A 20,084-nucleotide genomic window follows, 5' to 3' on the forward strand; every position below is an offset into this window, starting at 1 on the left:
ACTTGAAACTGAACTGGTGTGTTAGTGTAGTGTACATTGGTGGTGGACTACCAAATGTCATTTTCCATCTTTTCTTCCTTATTACAAAATTGTAATTTTTTTTGTAATAACCCATCTCCCTCCACATAGCCATACACTTTTGTATTTATCATAGAAATCCTACTTCTCTTGCCAGTGACAGATTTAGGATGGCTATATGAAGAAATTCTTGCCAGTAAGATGTAATGGGCAAAGAAGATATACAGATTGCCAACAAACACATGAAAGAACACTCAACACCATTAATCATTAGAGAAATGCAAATCAAGACTACAATGAGATATCATCTCACACCAGTCAGAATGGCCATCATCAAAAAATGTACAAACAATAAATGCTGGAGAGGGTGTGGAGAAAAGGGAGCCCTCTTGCACTGTTGGTGGGAATGTAAATTGATACAGCCACTATGGAGAACAGTATGGAGGTTCCTTAAAAAACTAAAAATAGAACTACCATTTGACCCAGCAATCCCACTACTGGGTATATACCCTGAGAAAACCATAATTCAAAAAGAGTCATGTACCACAATGTTCATTGCAGCTCTATTTACAATAGCCAGGACATGGAAGCAACCTAAGTGTCCATCAACAGATGAATGGATAAAGAAGATGTGGCACATATATACAATGGAATATTACTCAGCTATAAAAAGAAATGAAACTGAGTTATTTGTAGTGAGGTGGATGGACCTAGAGTCTGTCATACAGAGTGAAGTAAGTCAGAAAGAGAAAAACAAATACCGTATGCTAACACATATATATATGGAATCTTAAAAAAAAAAAAAAAAGGTCATGAAGAACCTAGGGGCAGGATGAGAATAAAAACGCAGACCTACCAGAGAAAGGACTTGAGGACATGGGGAGGGGGAAGGGCAAGCTGGGACGAAGTGAGAGAGTGGCATGGACATATATACACTACCAAATGTAAAACCAATAGCTAGTGGGAAGCAGCCGCATAGCACAGGGAGATCAGCTCAGTGCTTTGTGACCATCTAGAGGGGTGGGATAAGGAGGGTGGCAGGGAGGGAGATGCAAGAGGGAAGACATATGGGGATATATGTATATGTATAGCTGATTCACTTTGTTATAAAGCAGAAACTAACACACCATTGTAAAGCAATTATACTCTAATAAAGATGTTAAAAAAAAAAGAAAGATGTAATGGGGAGTCTGCTGGGGAGATTCTGGGGAAAGTTTTTCACTTATAAATAGAGATACATCGGGGAATTCCCTAGCGGCCCAGTGGTTAGGACTCTGAACTCTCACTGCCCAGGGCCCAGGTTCAATCCCTGGTCAGGGAACTAAGATCCCACAAGCCACATGGCAGGGCCAAAAAAGATAAAAAGAGTTGCAGCGAGGCATCTTCTTTCTTTGGACTTTATAGTGTCTAGAAGTGTCATCTTGAACTATGACAGCCATCTTGTGAATACTGGGGATGCTAGTATCTAAGGACAAAGTCAATAAACCGAGGAAAGCAGAACAGAAAGACAGAAGAAGGTGGTCTTTGCCGACATTGCTGGATGGAAATTAACCAACTCTGAAGGTGCCCTAACTTGGGACTTCATTATGTGACTTGCCCTACTATTTAAACTATTTAGAGTTGAGTTTTCTATTTCTTCTAGTTGAAAGAATCTTAACCAATAATTTTAGTAAACAGATAACATAGCAAATAACCTATATGGGTTTTTTTTCCTTATTAGACTAAGATGGAGTGTGGACAAAGAGCACATGTCGACCCTGTTGTCGTCTCTGTTGTCTGTGTTGGACTCCAGCTGTAATGTAGATGTTCTTACAAACCTCCTCTGAAAGAGACCCTTTGCACACTAACCTTGATAGTCTCAGATCTAGGCAACAAAAACAATAATAGGCATGTCAGGTGAAGCCAGGAAGACATATTTTAGGGTCAGTGCTATATGGAAACTTCTTGCTTCTACTGATGAAAATAATGAGAATTTTCAGGCTGATTCTACCACTCATTGCTGGCACTATTTAGCCCCGGGGGAGAATTCTAATGGTAATTATATTCAGGAGACTTTAAGATATATATTGACACTGGTTCTTTGTAGTTATTATGATATTATTTATACAAGTTTCAGTACTTTTACCTTTTTCTCCTCCCTTTCCATCTATTCAAATTCTGCCTGTATGCCAAGATGCAGCTGAGATTTCACACTTGTCATAAACACAATGCACCATGATGTAACTCTGATGTACCAAAATACCTATATTTCTGAGCATCAAATACCTACAAGACCCTGGAGGTACGTTATACATATAAGGTACAACCCTACCTTGCATAGCTTATGATCTAATTGACAAACTAGGACACAAAGAAAGTATGGAGTAGCATACTGATTCTCAAACTTAGGGTGCATAAAAGTCCACTTGTTACACCTGTTAAAAATCAGTTTCCTAGGCCATACCTTCAGAGATTTTGACTCAGTAGTTTCAGCTTGGCGTTCCATAATCTTTGTTTTTGACAAATTCCTCAGATTGATTTTGACTGTAAGTGTAATGAGACTCTCTATTGGAGAACATTGTGGAGTGGAGAGAGTGACAATTTTGTGTTTCTTTGGACTGTGGTGCCATGCTGAAATGGGCCTGTGGTAGGAGTATAAAGGCATATATTCATTCAGATTATCTTAATAGTGGTAACGGTGAAAATGGAGCTAATTGTAACAGAGAGATGTTAAAGAGATAGCTTTCACAGGGTTTGGTGACTAATTACATATGAATGATACAGAAGAAGAAAAGGTCAAGGATAACAGTAAATATCCTGATTTAAGTGATTCCCATCTCTTGTTGGCTCTATGACTGATTCCCTTATTCCCTAAACTTTAAATGAAGATAATAATATCTACTTCATAGCGTTATTATGAAGTATAAATAAATTAGGGTGTTTAATAAATACTCAAAAATATTTAGTTTTCTAAAAGAAGTTTAATAACAATAGAAGGTAGCATATGGTTAATGCTTAATGAAGGACTGGTGCAAACTATAAGAATTAAAGGAGTCATGGAGGAGGAAAGATCATTGTGGTCTGGCATGAAGCATCTCAGTACTTAAAAAAATTCAATTACATTTTTAAATTTTGAGGTTTTTTTAGATTTTTTTAAAGTTAATTTATTTATTTTTGGCTGTGTTGGGTCTTTGTTGCTGCGTGGGCTTTTCTAGTTGTGGCGAGCGGGGGCTACTCTTCGTTGTGGTGCACGGGTTTCTCATTGCGGTGGCTTCTCTTGCTGCAGAGCACGGGCTCTAGGCACGCAGGCTTCAGTAGTTGTGGCACACGGGCTCAGTAGCTGTGGTTCGCGGGCTCTAGGGTGCAGGCTCAGTAGTTGTGACGCACAGGCTTAGTTGCTCTGCGGCATGTGGGATCTTCCCCCACCAGGGTTCGAACCTGTGTCCCCTGCATTGGCAGGTGGATTCTTAACCACTGTGCTACCAGGCCTAGATTTATTTTTTATTGAGGGAACATTGGTTTATAACATTATATAAATTTCAAATCCAAAGAAGAAGGAACGAGGAAATCCAAAAAAGAGGGGATATATGTATACATATAGCTGATTCAATTTGTTGTACAGTAGAAACTAACACAACGTTGTAAAGCAACTATACTCCAATAAAAATTTAAAAATAAATCAATAAATTTCAAGTGTACAGCATTACATTTCTATTTCGGTATACCTCACAGCATGCTCAGAGCACTTCCTTCTGTCACCATAGAAGGTGATTCCCTTTATCCGTTTTGCCCTCTGCCCCGTCCCCTTTGGTAACCCCTACTCCGTTCTCTATATATATGACTTTGTTTTTGTCTGCTTTGGTTTGTTCATTTATTTTGTTTTGAGTTTTTAAAAAATATTCTATATATGAATGAAATCATACAGTATTTGTCTTTCTCCATGTGACTTACATCACTTAGCATAATACCCTCAAGGTCCATCCATGTTGTCACAAATGGCAAGATTTCATCTTTTTTATGGTTGAGTAGTATTCATATATATACATATATATGAATATATATATCTATCTTACATCTTCTTTATCCCTTCATCCATTGATGGGCACTTAGCTTGTTTCCATACCTTGGCTCTTGTAAATAATGCCACAATGAACAAAGAGGTGCATATATCTTTTTGAATTAGTGTTTTCATGTTCTTTGGATAAATACCCAGAGGTGGGATAGTTGGATCATATGGTAGTTCTATTCTTAATTTTTTGAGGAATCTCCATACTGTTTTCCACAGTAGCTGTACCAATTTACATTACCCAAAACTGTGCACAAGGGTTCCCATTTCTCCACATCCTCACCAACACTTGCTATATCTTGCCTTTTTGATAATAGTCATTCTAACAGTTGTGAGGTGATATCTCATTGTAGTTTTCATTTACATTTCCCTAATAATTTGTACTGTTGAACATCTTTTCCCGTACCAGTTGGCCATCTGTTTGTCTTCTCTGGAAAAATGTCTATTCAGCTACTCTGCCCATTTTTAAATTGGGTTGCTTGTTTTTTTGTTGTTGAATTATATAAGTTCTTTATATTTTTTGGGTATAAACCCCTTATCGAATATTTCATTTGCAAATATCTTCTCCCATTCAGTAGGTTGTCATTTTGTGTTTGTTTTGTTTTGTTTTGGCTGAGTTGGGTCTTCGTTGCTGCATGCAGGCTTTCTCTAGTTGCAGCAAGTGGGGACTACTCTTTGTTGCGGTGTGTGGGCTTCTCATTGCGGTGGCTTCTCTTGTTGCGGAGCACAGGCTCTAGGTGTGCAGACTTCAGTAGTTTTAGCATGCGGGATCAGTAGTTGCAGCACATGGGCACTAGAGTGTATGGGCTTCTGTAGTTGCAACACGCGGGCTCAGTAGTTGTGGCTCGCGGGCTCTAGAGCACAGGCTTAGTAGTAGTGGCGCACAGGCTTAGTTGCTCTGCGGCATGTGGGATCTTCCTGGACCAGGGATTGAACCTGTGTCCCCTACATTAGCAGGAAGATTCTTAACCACTGCACCACCAGGGAAGTCCCTGTCATTTTGTTTTGTTGATAGTTTCTTTTGCTGTGCAGTAGCTTTTTAGTTTGGTGTAGTCCCATTTGTTTATTTTTTTGTTTCCCTTGCCTGAGTAGACTCATCTAGAAAGATACTGCTAAGACAAATGTCAAAGAAAGTATACCTATGTTTTCTTCTAGGAGTTTTATTGTTTCAGGTCTTACATTCAAGTCTTTAATCCATTTTGAGTTGATTTTTGTGTATGGTGTGGGATAGTTGTCTAGTTTCATTTTTTTGCATGTGACTGTCCAGTTTTCCCAACACCATTTATAAAATTCAATTACGTTTAATTCAAGTGTATATATGCATAGTTTTTAAAAGTCTAATAGTGCTAAAATGCTATTTTTCATTTATCTAGTTTTTTTGCACTTGTTGGCAAGTTTTCCTTCAACTCCATTTTCTGTATGGTTAAATTTAACTACATCCTGCTGCTCTGTCTAGGTTGGTTACTCTCTAGACTTTTTTTGCTTTTCCTAGGAATACCTTTTACTTCTTTCCTGTGTAAGATCTACTATTTCTAGATCTATAACTTCCTTTTCTTTGGTTTAACTCCTTGTTTGGCTTCTTCAATAGCTTTTTGGAAAAGAGTGAATTTTTGAGACCTTGTACATCTGGAAATATTTTACTCTACCTGCACATTTAAATGATAGTTTGCCTGGGAATAGAATTCTAGTTTGAAAATCTTTTCACTTAGAAGTTTCTTTGTTTTTTTCCCCAATTTCCAATGTTATTATTGAGAACATTGATGCCTTTTAATTTATTTTATATTTTTGGCCGTGCCACGTGTTAGTTGCAGCACGTGGGATCTTCGTTGAGGCATGCAGTTTTCTCTCTCTAGTTGTGGCACAAGGGCTCCAGAGCACGTGGGCTCTGTAGTTTGCAGCACGTGGGCTCTCTACTTGAGGTGCACAAGCTCAGCAGTTGTGGCACGCAGGTTTAGTTACCCCGAGGCATGGGGGATCCCCATTCCCCAACCAGGGATCGAAGCCTCATCCCCTGCATCGGAAGACGGACTCTTCACCACTGGACCACCAAGGAAGTCTCCCTTTTCTGGTTTTTAATCCTTTTGATATGTCCTGTTTTAATTTCTGGGAACTTTTAAGATCTTCTTTTGTCTCTGATGTGGAATTTCATGATAATGTGTGAAGTGATTTTCTTTTATTTTTGCTGGGTCTCTGACATACACTTTTTTTTTTTTACAATGGTTCTTTAAATTAATTAATTTAATTTATTTATGTTTGGCTGCACAGGGTCTTTGTTGCTGCACGTGGGCTTTCTCTAGTTGTAGCGAGCGGGGGCTACTCTTCGTTGCGGTGCGTGGGTTTCTCACTGAGGTGGCTTCTCTCGTTGTGGAGCATGGGTTCTAGACACGCGGGCTTCAGTAGTTGTGGCTCGCAGGCTCTAGAGCACAGGCTCAGTAGTTGTGGTGCACGGGCTTAGTTGTTCCGCGGCATGTGGCATCTCCCCGGACCAGGGCTTGAACCCACGTCCCCTGCATTGGCAGGTGGATTCGTAACCGCTGCGCCACCAGGGAAGTCCTGACACACACTTTCAATTTGGAAACTCATGTCTACCAGGTGTGAGAACTTATTTTATATAATTTATTTTATAATAATCTCTGCATTAAAGTTTTCTTCATTCTCTCTATATATAATTTCTATTATTTGCATGCTGAGTCTCCTGGATTAATCTTAGATACTCCTCAAATTATCTAGTGCTCATCTCTTAGCTTTTTGCTATGCTTTCTGGAATATTTCCTTAATGTTATCTTCCAATTATTTTATTTTATTTTTAAACTTTGGCTATATAATTTTAATTTCCAAGAAAGCCTGTTTTGAAACAGTGTTCCTTTTTAAAAAATAGGATCTTGCTCTTCCTTCAAAAATGCAATAGTGGGACTTCCCTAGTGGCACACTGGTTAAGAATCCGCCTGCCAATGGAGGGGACACGGGTTCAAGCCCTGGTCCAGGAAGATCCCACATGCCGTGGAGCAACTAAGCCCATGTGCCACAACTACTGAGCCTGTGCTCTAGAGCCTGCAAGCCACAACTACTGAAGCCCGCGTGCCTAGAACCCATGCTCCACAACAAGAGAAGCCACTGCAATGAGAAGCCCGCGCACCACAACAAAGAGTAGCCCCTGCTCTCCACAACTAGAGAAAGCCTGCATGCATCAATGCAGCCAAAAATAAATAAATAAATAAAATGAAAAATGCAATATCTTTTATCATAGACTTTCTTTTCTTTCTATCTATCTATCTTTCTTTCTTTTTGCTGGTTTATTTGTTTTATTTTTCTTTATTTCATATTGGAGATTTTATCAAATATATGGTAAGCTTTTACAGTTTGTTCAGATTTAAGAGACGCATCAAAGTAATTGGAAGCTCAATGTGAGGGGTAGAATTTCTTGATTAGAAGCGTTCATTATAGATAATTTGGTGGTGAACTGACTTTTTTATTGAAGTTACCTCTATATTCAGAACTTACAGATCCTTTCTCTGGGACGTTTCAGCTTATATACAGAAGGATCTTTCCATCTCTTTTTCAGGCTTATAAGATGCTGCCAGTGTTATGAAAGGTGCTTGGAGAGAGACCATTGGTTATCAATCGCCAGATCTTCTGACAGCACCTCACTCTAGTAGTCTACTATGCCTGGTTTATGAGCCTAGAGCTTCTTATGTGCCATTCCTCCATAGATGGGGATAGGTTTGTAACTACTGTTTATATCGTCTTTGATACAATTCCCTTGTTTTGGGCCCCTTTTCTCTTCCCTACCTTCTGTGGTACCTGGTATTTCACATTCCTGATCCTTTCTGGGGTTCTGCTTGGCTGATTGACTTGCTTCTTGTTGCTTTCCCCTTCAGTAAGCACTTTCTATCCTCTGTTTAGTCAGTTACCGTTGCTCTATCTTTGTCTCCCAACTTAAAATATTATGGGTCTGGGTTAGAGATGTCACAGCCAGAGTTTGTGTTTTTACTTTTTCTTCTTGTTTTGGAACAATTTCAGAAAAGGAAGGAGGCAGAAACTCCTTTAATCTACCATCCTAAAACTGGAAGTTTGTTCAATTTTTCTGAATGGCGTTGCAGCTTATTATCTCACTGGATAGTTTCAGCTATAAGCTACCATAATGATTTTGATATCTTTTGATTTTTATTTAAAATTCAAAAATCTGAAGAAATGTTCACTAAGAGATGGTTTCTCTTAGCATCTTAGGCAAGTTACAATTTGGCTGTACAGTCTGTTGGCATTTCAGTGCAAACAGTATTGGTCTCATTTTTCTTTCCTAAGATGCTCTGTTCTTTACATAAACAGCAGTAGAAGCAGTTGTTCTCTTCTACTGTGAGAGAGATTATCTCTTAGTAGCAAGTGGAGTGATTCATTCTCCGGCACATCTTAGAGGAGACTTCATTATTTGTGGGGAATAGAGTGTGGGGAGAGGAGAGTTCCAGCAATGTGTCAGATATTACACATTCTGGACCTACATAAAAAGAAGCAACCTCTTCTCCCACTGCAATTTCAAAACCTAGAAGTAACACCTCACATCTAAGGCTCTGAGAAATCACATTATTCATAACAAGGACCATGATTCACATAAATGGAACAAAATGGAATTATCAAAAATAGATTTTGTAGATCACTCTGCAGCAAGAATATCTTGTAACATAGCTTATAAATTGGCCATAATAATAGGTAGAACAATTCCATTGAAGTTCTAACTGCCTTCTCCTCCAACTTGACTGAATAACATTTATACTTCTACCATGGCCCATCCTTGAAGGTCAAGGTATTTGGAAAACAGGTTTTGACATGAGGCCTCCTATGTCTTTTTTTTTTTTTTTAATTGTAGTCCTTTTGAAATGAGACTTGCTTAAACATACCTTGTGTTAATTGTGCTTATTTAATTGGTCACCTTGAATTATTGGGCATTTGTCATTTTTATGCTTTGTATATTGACCCACTATTATTTTTAGTAGCAATGATTCTAATAACTTGTGGAGTAGGTTAGAAGGGCTTCACATTTGATGGAATTTGAATTCCTGCCAGAGCTATTATTTGTTTCAAATATGAGCAATATGATTTCAGTCCTTTTACCTGGGCAGTTTTTCTCCTTTTATTGATTTCCTGCCTCTCCAAGAGTAATAAATCCCTTTTAGGGGGTAGTAAACAGAAAAAGACTTTACAGTTTGGTAACCACTACTGTATTATATATATATATATATATATGTATATATATATACACACATACACACATGTATATATACATACACACACATACACACACACAAGCACACACACACAGTATTGAGTGCCTAATGTTCAAGGAGTTGTGTGAGGTGTTTTAAGGGATCTAAAGATGAGAATGTCAGATGCTTTCAGCTGCAAGTAACAATGACAAAGACATATTATGAAGACATTAATACATATAAAGACATTTATTATTTTGCTAAAAAGGAATCCAGAGGAAGTCCAGTTCCAGGGTTGGTACAGTGGCCCAATGATGCCTTTTAGCTTTTTGCTTAGCCATCATCAGTGGTTGGCTTTTTTCTTCAGGATTATATATTAATGTTCACAAGATGTCTTTGCTCTAGATATCATGTCATATAACCATATCCAATGGCACATAAATGGCAGTTTTTCCTCATCTACCTGTTCTCATCAAGGAAGAAAATTTATCTCAGAAGTCTCTGGCACATTTCCTTTGTATCCCACTGGCTCAGATCAAGTTAGGTGCCTATAGCTTAGCTGAAGGGAAGCTGGAAAAGTATCTATCATTTCCAATATATATTGTGGAAATGTGTGTGTGTGTGTGAATGTGTGTGTGTGTGTGTGTGTGTGTTGTTGGATAGGCAACAAATAGTGTCTGTCACAGGGAATAAGATGAAATCTCAGTCCTCCCTCAAGAAGTTTTTTGTCTCTGAAAGTCAAGCTGTAATTATATTGCAATTTCTGTGTGTTATATTCCTGCTCATACTCATGGGCTTCAAATTAACAATCCCCCTTTTTTTTTTTTTTTGCGGTACGCGGGCCTCTCACTGTTGTGGCCTTTCCCGTTGCGGAGCACAGGCTCCGGACGCGCAGGCTCAGCGGCCATGGCTCACGGGGCCAGCCGCTCCGCGGCATGTGGGATCTTCCCGGACCGGGGCACGAACCCGTGTCGCCTGCATCGGCAGGCGGACTCTTAACCACTGCGCCACCAGGGAAGCCCCAACAATCCCTTTTAAGCTGATCAAAAAAAACCCAGCTCTAGGTACTTTCCCTTTGGAGCTGCCAAAGCTGTCCTCTCCCATTGTCCCCAGTTTTTAGTTATGAGATCTGATCTGGGCATCTTTTTCATAAGTGTCGTAAAGGAATGCAGTATCAATTTACATCACATGATTTTAAGTGATGTTCTCTTTCTCCAAAACGCTCTTGCCCTTCCATCTCCACATGCCCAAATCCCATTCACCTTTTGAAGAAAACTAAAAATAATCTGTCTCATTTATTTCATTTATTCAGCAAATATCTGTTGCATGCTTGCTGTGGAGCAAGCACTCTGAAAGTGCTGGGAATACAAGACATGAGTTTTGACCTCATGAAGCTTATAGTCAGGTGGGGAAGACTGACAATTAACAAAAACAATTAAGTGATGGGGAAGAATAGGGTACAATGGGAGGACAGGCAGGAGTACTTACACTCTTTGTTGGAATTCGAGCAGACAGAGAGTTTTTTTTGAGGACTTTTAAAAGATGATACCTAAAGAATTAGTAGGAATTCAGACGAGGGAGGGAGGTGCACATGTTCAAGATTAAGAGAAATCATTCAAGTGAAAGTGCTGGTGAAAGCACCCTTGAAAAAGGCCTCTTTAATTCCTCCTTCTCCCAAGTAATTTCTCCATTTGATGAACCCCATAGCACATATGTAACTTTTAGACCATAAGATCTCTAAAGATAAAACATATGACTTACACAGAGCACTTGATAAATATGATATTGGCTTCAGAGGAGAATGAGGCCTTATATGTGTCAAGTTAAAACATTAAAAACATCTGAGCTAAGAGGTGGATTATATCATATCGCTCTTCAAAATGATAGGAATAGCCTCACCTACCTAAGTGATTACAGAGACCAAAGCATCAGGGAAGAATTGATTCATAAAGTTCTGGAGGAAGTACAAAGTAATTATAGCTCCAATCCTCAGATGTTACTTTAAAGGCTATTTCAGGAAACATAATGAAAACCTGGTACCCATCAGAAAGAAAAAATAGCCACTCATTTTTGTTTGCAGAGCTTTTCTTCTTAAATATTGTCTTGGTATTGGCTGCACTTTGTGTGTACTAGGGTTTTGGGTTACTGGTGGGGCGAGCCTTATCAGACCTGACAAGCTACTTTTAAAATCAAGTATTAAAAAAGAAAAATCAGACATCCATGTGACAACTCAGGTTTCTACCATTTCATTTTAGATGCATGATCTAAAATCTTTCTGCTGCTTGGCTGAGAGGAAATAGAAGTTAGTAAATTTTAATAGAGAAGGAGATTTGGGGGTATAGCTGTTGTCTTGATAGGCCAGAATAAATGAAAATTTAAGAATCTCTTTTCCTCCTCTTAGTTTATTCTAGTTCATTCATCAATTCATCCCTGGGTTTGAGAAGGCACTTGTTTGATCCTGCCATTTCTACAGCTAAGTAAACAATAACCCTCAAATAATGAGAAAATGTACACAAGTGTGTTTTGTGAATGGTAAGGCTCTAAACACAAATTTAAGGACTTATTTTTTATTATTAACTTGGAACTATTTTTGATACCAGTTTTTAAAAGTGTCCTTTTCAAGGCCAAGGATTACTTTTTCGAATGCTGTCCTATCGTATGGTGAGTTGTGGCTGAAGTATGGTAAGGTGTGGATTACAAATTCTCTAATTTGATAATTCTTAACCTTTATTTATCTTTTATTAATACATGTTATTTTTTAAAAGTTTTAGATTTACAGAAAAAATGAGCAGACAGTACAGAAAGTCCACATATACTTCTCCCCATCCCCAGTTTCCTCTATTAATATCTTACATTAGTACGATACATTTGTTACAATTAATGTACCAATATTGATACATTGTAATTAACTAAAGTCCACATTTATTCAGATTTCCTTAGTTTTTCCTAATGTCCTTTTTCTGTTCCAGGATCCCATTCAGCTTAAAACTTACCAGTTTAGTTATGTTAGTTATACCCACATTACACTTAGTTGTCATGTATTCCTGAGCTCCTCTTGAGTGTGACATTAACCTTCATTTTTTGGGTCATGAACTGGGTTGAAAATCTGATGAAAGCTATGGATTCTCTCCACAGAAAGATACACATGCTGCAGATGTCTAATTTAAGAGAGGCTCACCTACAGCAGATTCAGAAGCCCTGCTTTAGAAGGAATGGGTGATCTTATTTTTTAAATTAGTTTTTATTGGAGTATAGTTGATTTACAATGTTGTGTTAGTTTCTGCTGTACAGCAAAGTGAATCAGTTATACATATACATATATCCACGCTTTTTAAGATTCTTTTCTCATATAGGTCATTACAGAGTATTGAGTAGAGTTCCCTGTGCTATACAATAGGTTATTAGTTATCTGTTTTATATATAGTAGTCTGTATATGTCAATCCCAATCTATCAGTTTAATCCTCCCCTCCCATAAACCATGTTTGTTTTCTACATCTGTAGAAAGGTGATCTTTTTATTTTATTTTTTAATATATTTATTTATTTATTTTAGGCTGCATTGGGTCTTTGTTGCTGCACGCAGGCTTTCTCTAATTGCGGCGAGCGGGGGCTACTCTTCGTTGCAGTGTGTGGGCTTCTCATTTTGGTGGCTTCTCTTTGTTGTGGAGCATGGGCTCCAGGCGTGCAGGCTTCAGTAGTTATGGCACATGGGCTTCAGTAGTTGTGGCTCATGGGCTCTAGAGCACAGGCTCAGTAGTTGTGGCGCATGGGCTTAGTTGCTCCACAGCATGTGGGATCTTCCCAGACCAGGGCTCGAACCCGTGTCCCCTGAATTGGCAGGCAGATTCTTAACCTCTACGCCACCAGGGAAGTCCCCAGGTGATCTTTCAATGTCTACTTCCCTGCATCAGGGCCATGCTCTACCTCTAATTTGTTGTGTGACCTTTTTGCAACTCAATTTTCCTATCTGGACCTCAGTTTCACCACCTGTGAAATGAAGGGTTTGGTTTACCTGACGTCTAATTCCTTTTCTATCACAGTAGAAGGTGGGGGTCACTTATAACTGTCCATATCTGAGGAACAAAGGTTGGTAAGAGAAGACCAAGCCAGGTCAAGCTAGGGAAGTGGATGGGCTTATCAACGAGGAGGTTGTGGAGGTTCAATTGGGGGAAAAGACAAAACCTGGGTTCCACTTTATGGCTCTACGTATTTTGTAAATCATTTCCTTCCTGTGACCTTCAGCTTTCTTGTCTACAAAAATGTGGAGGCCCTGCTTCTGTTACGAAACTCCTGGGAGCAACAGTACCTAGTAGGGTATCGTCTGAAGACTTATATGAAAGAACATGGAGAAGGTGGGTGCAGAGGTGAAGGGCGGATCTGAGGACTGTGAGGCAGAGCTGAGGGCTCAGGAAAGAGGAACCTTCTGTACACCTTAGGGCCTTCCGACTTCACCCCCACTTGGGGTCAATTCCGCCTCCATTCTGGCCCCGCCTCCGCCCCAATTCCCTCCCCTCCCCTCAAGTTGCGACGGGCCACACTTCGCATGGCCGCCACGGTGAGACGCTTTCCACCGCAGGAGGGCAGCGGGCGCGCTCTGGCGCTGCCACCTCACTCGACATCTCTGCCCGCCCTTAACCTCTTCCGATTGGCTCATCCCGTAAGTGACATAAGTGCTCCTTATTCTACCCCGTCAGCTCCTCCAGGCTCCACCCCACCATCTCCCGGCTTCTCCCGACGCGAGGGGAAACCTAACCTCCCCACGTCTTCTCTGCCTGGGCGGAGCCGGGAAAGCAGGCTAAACCAGGAAGGCGCTGGCTGTGGCGCGCACGCGCGCTCACGCACGCACGCACGCACGCCGTGTCTGGCTGGGCGGCAGGCTCGCGCCCGGGCTCGCCCCGCGCCGCGCCGCGCCACAGGCTCGCGCACTCAGCAGGTTGGGCTGCAGTGGCGGCAGCTGTAGAGCTGGGACGCTGCGTGTGAGAGGTCCCAGACGCGTCTGCGGCTCCGGCTCCGCCACCCTCGCCTCAGTCTCGGTGCCGGGTGCTGAGAAGGGAACAGCTCTAGCCTCGGGACCCCCGAGCACACTGCTGGCTGCTTCCGACACCGCCCTCCTTCCTTGCCCAGCCGCGGGCCTCGCTCGGTGCTAGGTGACTCCGAGGAGAGGCGGCGGCGACGGCTGCCTGTCTTTGAGAGGAGCCTTGTTCTCCAGCCTTGCTCCGCTGCCGGGCCCTGCAGGGGCCGAGAGAGCTCGGCGCCGACCCTTCCTCTAGCCTCCCCGTGAACCGGTTGGAGCGGCGTCGGTCTTGGAGGTCTCTGGGCTGAGGCGGCGGCAGCTCCTCCGGCTCCATCATGTCCGCGGGCGGAGACTTCGGGAATCCGCTGAGGAAATTCAAGCTGGTGTTCCTGGGGGAGCAGAGCGGTGAGTGCGCGGCTCCCCCACTCCTGGCAGCTGGAAGTGGCTTCCCCGCACCGCCCCCAGTGCGGCCCTTCCGTCCGCGGAGGCTCCCTGCGGGCCTCGCGGTCGCTTCCTTCCACCCCCTAGCCCTTGAGCCTGTTCGCCGACCCCTGTTAGCCACGCATTCCTCTTCGCCATGATCTGTCGATCGGATTCTGACCCTTCCGCCCCCCCACTCCGCCCGCTTCTTTCCCCGCAGCCCGGCCCTCTCCCGTGGATCTGCCCTCCCCACTCCTCACCCCGCCCAGCCCCAGCCTCCTGTCCATCCCTTTCTTCCTCCGGTCTCCGTCGTCTCACCGACGCCAGCTCCCTTCCTTGAGCCCCACCCTTGTTCCTTGCTCTGATCCCAGTTGCTCAGCTCGATGAGGCCCACCTGGGAAGCCCCACTCCGGGGAACGGGCCCTCTTCAACCTTGTGCCGGGAGGGTGGGATCTGGGCGTTGTTTTCCCCAGAGGCTTGGCCCCGAGAAGTGCGGATATTATGGAAGTGGGGGGGGGGGCTCCTAGGAAATTCTTGGATTGTTTTCACCTGAGTGGGGAATGCGTCTGGGTTATAGAGGATATACATCTGAATTGGAGGCGACTTGATGGAATGGTTGGGGAGTGAGGGAGTGGCGGCGGCAGTAGCGGTTTTTGCCCCTTGGGTTAGGCTGTGGCCTGTTGGAAAACCTCGTTTTCTTCTCTTGACTTTCATCCCTGGCGATTCTTTTGGCTGTGTTCATGCTTTTCCAATCTCTGCCAGATGCTATGTCATGATCGTTTTACTTGGAATTTTTCACATCTCACCTCTCCTTTTTCTGCTTCAACACGAAGCGCGGTGTCTGATTCTTCTCACGGTGGTGCAAACAGGAATTACTGGAGAAATGTTAATTATTCCATTTCTTCTTGAGTATTTTCCAATTATATATTCAGGATTCCTTAGGGAGAGAAGGCTTTAGAATAACGAACATCTTTGTTTTGTAGGGTTTCCTTTGAGGATAGGGAGTAACAGAGTAGAGAAGGGATAGATTCATCATCCAGTTATCTAGATTCGATTCGAATATGTAATACCATTTTGGCTAAATGATTCTTTTATGGTTAATATTCCATAATATCTAATGAGTGAAATTATTATCTCATTTACTTGGTCAGGCTCCTGCTGTCATTGTACTTTGTGTTGGGTATAAGGTTCTAATTTTCTGATGGTTGTCTCTAAAAATTACTCCTTGTGGTAATTCCAATTTTATGCTGTATTATGCAAACTTCACACTCTGCAGTTTAGAGATTATCATCCTCCATTATTTTTCTCACACTTTTCCTATCTTTAAAATTGAGACATTAAGAGATTAGTTCCTCCCGAGTCATCAGACATTGAGTTACATGATAGGTGTTTTAGGTTAGGCTATAGAAGACATTTATTTCTTTTGATTGGAAAGAAGATAACTGGTATAAATTCAGAGCTCTTATTACTGCTCTGAACTATTTATACTAATTTGTGTGGTGTTAAAGTAGGTTAATAATAGTTGCAAAATTGCTTCCAGTTAGACCTGATAAATTGTTTTTCTCCTTTCATACATAATCTTTTCTCCCTGCCCTCTTACCAGTCTCCTCTTTGCTTTTTTTTGCTATGCAAATATAAACTTGTTTCTTCAAGTGACTTAGTAAGACTTATGAGACTGATTCCCTGTCCAGGTATTTTATGACAGTTTCAGGACAGTGACATACATAAAATACAGCCTATTGGTCATTATTGATAAATAGGATCTAAAGTGCTTATTGTGCACTCAGGGATGTTATTGCCTGCCTTACATTGTGATGCAGAGCTATTTAGTTTGCATGAAAAATCCATTACTCTCTGTCCTAGGAAGTTTTTAGTATGAATAGAAATCATAACTTAAGTATCTGCAGGTTTCCTTTGAATTTCTTGGGTATTTATATTCTAATTCACATTGCAGAGTTTTATGGCTTCTCATTTCTTAGTTTCTTCAAGTCTTTACTAACTCCCCTTCCTTCCAGCGTAATTCCTGAAGCCATCTTAGATTTTTTTTAAGTAGACTTGGTTTTTTAGAACAGTTTTAGATTTACAGAAAAATTAAGAAGATCATGCAGAGGTTTTCCATATAGCCCCACCCAATATCCTATATTATTAACATATTAGTAAGGTACATTTGTTACCATTAATGAACCAATATTGATACATTATTAACTAAAGTCTATAGTTTATTCAGATTTCCGTAATTTTTATCTTTTTCTGTTTCAGCATTCAGTTCAGGATACCACACTACATTTGGTTGTCCTGTCTCCTTAGGCTCCTCTTAGTTTTTTTAGTATTGTGTTTACATGCTTTTTAACTAGGTGGAACTGTGAGGTTAATTATCTTTTGAGGCTACTACATTGCTAAGTAATACCATCCAGTAGCTTTGGAAAGACGGATCTCTGTTTTCACAGGCAGTGTCTGTAGTTTTCTTATGCATTAGCAAAGGTCTGTCAGAGTCAATGTCATCTTTTTTTCTTTTTTTAAATTAATTAATTTATTTATTTTTGGCTGAGTTGGGTCTTTGTTGCTGCACACGGGCTTTCTCTAGTGGTGAGCAGGGGCTACTCTTCATTGTGGTGCGCAGGCTTCTCATTGCAGTGTCTTCTCTTGATGCAGAGCACTGGCTCTAGGCGCGTGGGCTTCAGTAGTTGTGGCTCACGGGCTCTAGAGCACAGGCTAAGTAGTTGTGGCGCATGGGCTTTGTTGCTCCGTGGCATGTGAGATCTTCCCAGACCAGGGCTTGAACCCTTTTCCCCTGCATTGTCAGGCGGATTCTTAACCACTGTGCCACCAGGGAAGCCCAGTCCATGTCATCTTGATTTAACTCTTAATGAATTTTTTATTTTTAGGTTTTAGAATTCCACAATTCAGCTTTCAAAGACTAATCTGTGGCAAAGCCTTGTTTGTTTCCTTAATGGCATTGACCACATTTCTAATTCTTACTTGTGTTTATTTTTGTCTGTTTCCCACAGCAGAATGCAGGTCCCATGAAGATTAAAAATTATTAATTTTTTTGTTCATTGTATCCCCAGTGCCTAGAATAGTGCCAGGCTTGTAGTGGGTACTCAGAGTGAATGATGGTAGAATCTAATAGTAACCAAAGCTAGTAGTCATCTTTGTTATGGTGAAGTCTACATTTTTTCCTTGCACATTTAATAGTTCAACAATAACTTTTTATTGGCCCCACATGCAGCTTGTGGGATCTTAGTTCCCCCACTAGGGATTGAACCTGGGCCCCGGCAGTGAAAGCACTGAGTACTAACCACTGGACTGCCAGGGAATTCCCAACAATAACATTTTATACTTACATTATTTGATTGTATATAGGGATACTCCAGATGCTCGAGAGCAGGGATTCCAATAATTTATATATAACCTTTATGGTGTAACTAAAAAAAAAACAGAAAAGCAACTGACCAGAATTTTATACTTTTTTTTTGAGTTGAACAAAATTAGTTTTGTTAAAGTTATTGTTAAATTATTTGCTATTAGTATAACATCTGAAAGTATGTCAAATGATTATTAAAGACATGTTCATGGAACAGATTTGAAGTTAGGTAGACTTTTTTATTTAGCTTTTCAAAAACTTAAGGTTCTGGGACCTCCCTGACGGTCCAGTGGTTACGACTCCACGGTTCCACTGCAGTGGGTACCGGTTCGATCCCTGGTTGGGGAAATAAGATCCTGAATGCTGCATGACACAGCCAAAAAAAATAAGGTTCTGTATTCTATAATGAAGATGAAGTGTTTCAGTATATGAAGCCTCATATTGAATTAATTATATCAGTCTTGGTAATCTTCATGTGAATTCTTACAGTTTCTTTATATTTCAGTAGTATACATGGTTAAATAAAGAAATGTTGAAATACACAGCTTGAACCTGAAGTTTCTTTGAGGAACCTCTTTTGTTACCACCTTTGGCTATTGTCTTGAAATACAAAGGCAATTTTAGGAATGGTTTAGGGTAGAAGGTAATACTTACAAACAAATGTTATGAGTTACAAATTAGGAAATGTAATTTCAAAAAGAAACACATACCTGGCCTAGTACTACTTATTTTTTCACTTTTTATTACCTTTTTTACATCAGTTCTTTTGAATTATAACATGCTGTGTTGGGAAAAATTGTCTTAATGTCAGAGACTGGGAACACTGAACAGTTTAGATTGGCTAGATCAGTGGTCTTAAACTTTTTCTTCTCAAGAGCCTCTCAAGATGTTCTTACAAATTGTTGAGGCTTCTAAAGAGCTGTTTATGTGGTTTATATCACTATTTACTGTGTCAAAAGTTAACTGAGAAAATTGTTTAATATTTAATTCATTTTAAAAGAATAGTGTTAAATCCATTACATGTTGACATAATTTTAATGAAAGAGAACTATTTTTCAGTCAATAATTTAGTGAGGGAGTGGCATTGTTTTACATATTTGCAAATCTCTGTAATGTCTGATGTATTGAAAGTCATCTGCTTCTCACAGCTGCTTCTGCATTCAGTCTCTTGTAATATCACACATCACATAGGCTCTGGAAACTCCACTATATACTCATGAGAGAACAAAAGTGAAAAAAGCCAAATAACATCTTGTTATTATGAAAGTGGTTTTGACCCTCAGGAGAGTAGTGGCCCAGCCAAAGGGTCCTGGGGATCCTGGGAGTTGGTGGGCTGCATTTTGAGATCTGCTAGTTTCTAGATGATATTAAGCCATTTGTATCTTGTAGCTTCATATTGCATTTATTTATTTATTTTTAACATTTATTTATTATTTTTGGCTGCGTTGGGTTAGTTGCGGTGCTCGGGCTCTTCATTGTGGTGCATGGGCTTAGTTGCCTGTGGGATCTTAGTTCCCCAACCGGGGTTTGAACCCACGTCCCCGGCATTGGAAGGTGGATTCTTAACCAGTGGACCACCAGGGAAGTCCCCATATTGCATTTAGAACAGTCAAAAGGAGTTTTTCCCATATCTTGTTTTGAAGTCTTAAAACTAATCAGTACAGCTAGTGATTACGAGCACAGAGTCTGGGTTTTATATTTTAGCCCTGCTCACTATTCTTGGGCAGATTATTGACTTCTTTATGCTTTAACTTCCTTATCTATAAAATGAAGATAATAGGACCTATCATATAACATTATTGTGAAGATTAAATTAGTTAATAAATGTAAAGCATTTAGAAGAGTGCCTGGCACATGTTTACTGAAAACTGCTACTCTGTCAATTATCAATAGTTTGATAGAGCCTACTCTTAAGAAATAAACATTTCATCATGGAAGAAACATATAATACCTAATACAATATAGTGCAATGAATGCAGCTGCTTTGAAAAGTAGAGTTAAAAGATACAGAGAAGTGACAGGGGA

At 40.5% G+C, this 20,084-nt stretch overlaps 1 protein-coding gene across 3 annotated transcripts in view; it reads left to right on the top strand.

Moving 5' to 3' along the window:
• Positions 1 to 14,388: 14,388 nt before the first annotated feature.
• RAB6A (RAB6A, member RAS oncogene family) overlaps positions 14,389 to 20,084 on the top strand; it is a gene marked incomplete at its 3' end in the record, with an annotated part of 77,851 nt that continues 72,155 nt past the window's right edge. For all 3 annotated transcript variants that reach the window (XM_079707611.1, XM_079707610.1, XM_079707612.1), the window contains exon 1: positions 14,389 to 14,680. In XM_079707611.1, the coding sequence (XP_079563737.1) occupies positions 14,611 to 14,680 (70 nt within the window). In that variant the 5' untranslated portion in view covers positions 14,389 to 14,610. The remainder of the gene's footprint in view (positions 14,681 to 20,084) is intronic.

Source organism: Hyperoodon ampullatus, assembly GCF_949752795.1.
Source record: "Hyperoodon ampullatus genome assembly, chromosome: 7".
Classification (NCBI taxonomy): domain Eukaryota; kingdom Metazoa; phylum Chordata; class Mammalia; order Artiodactyla; family Ziphiidae; genus Hyperoodon; species Hyperoodon ampullatus.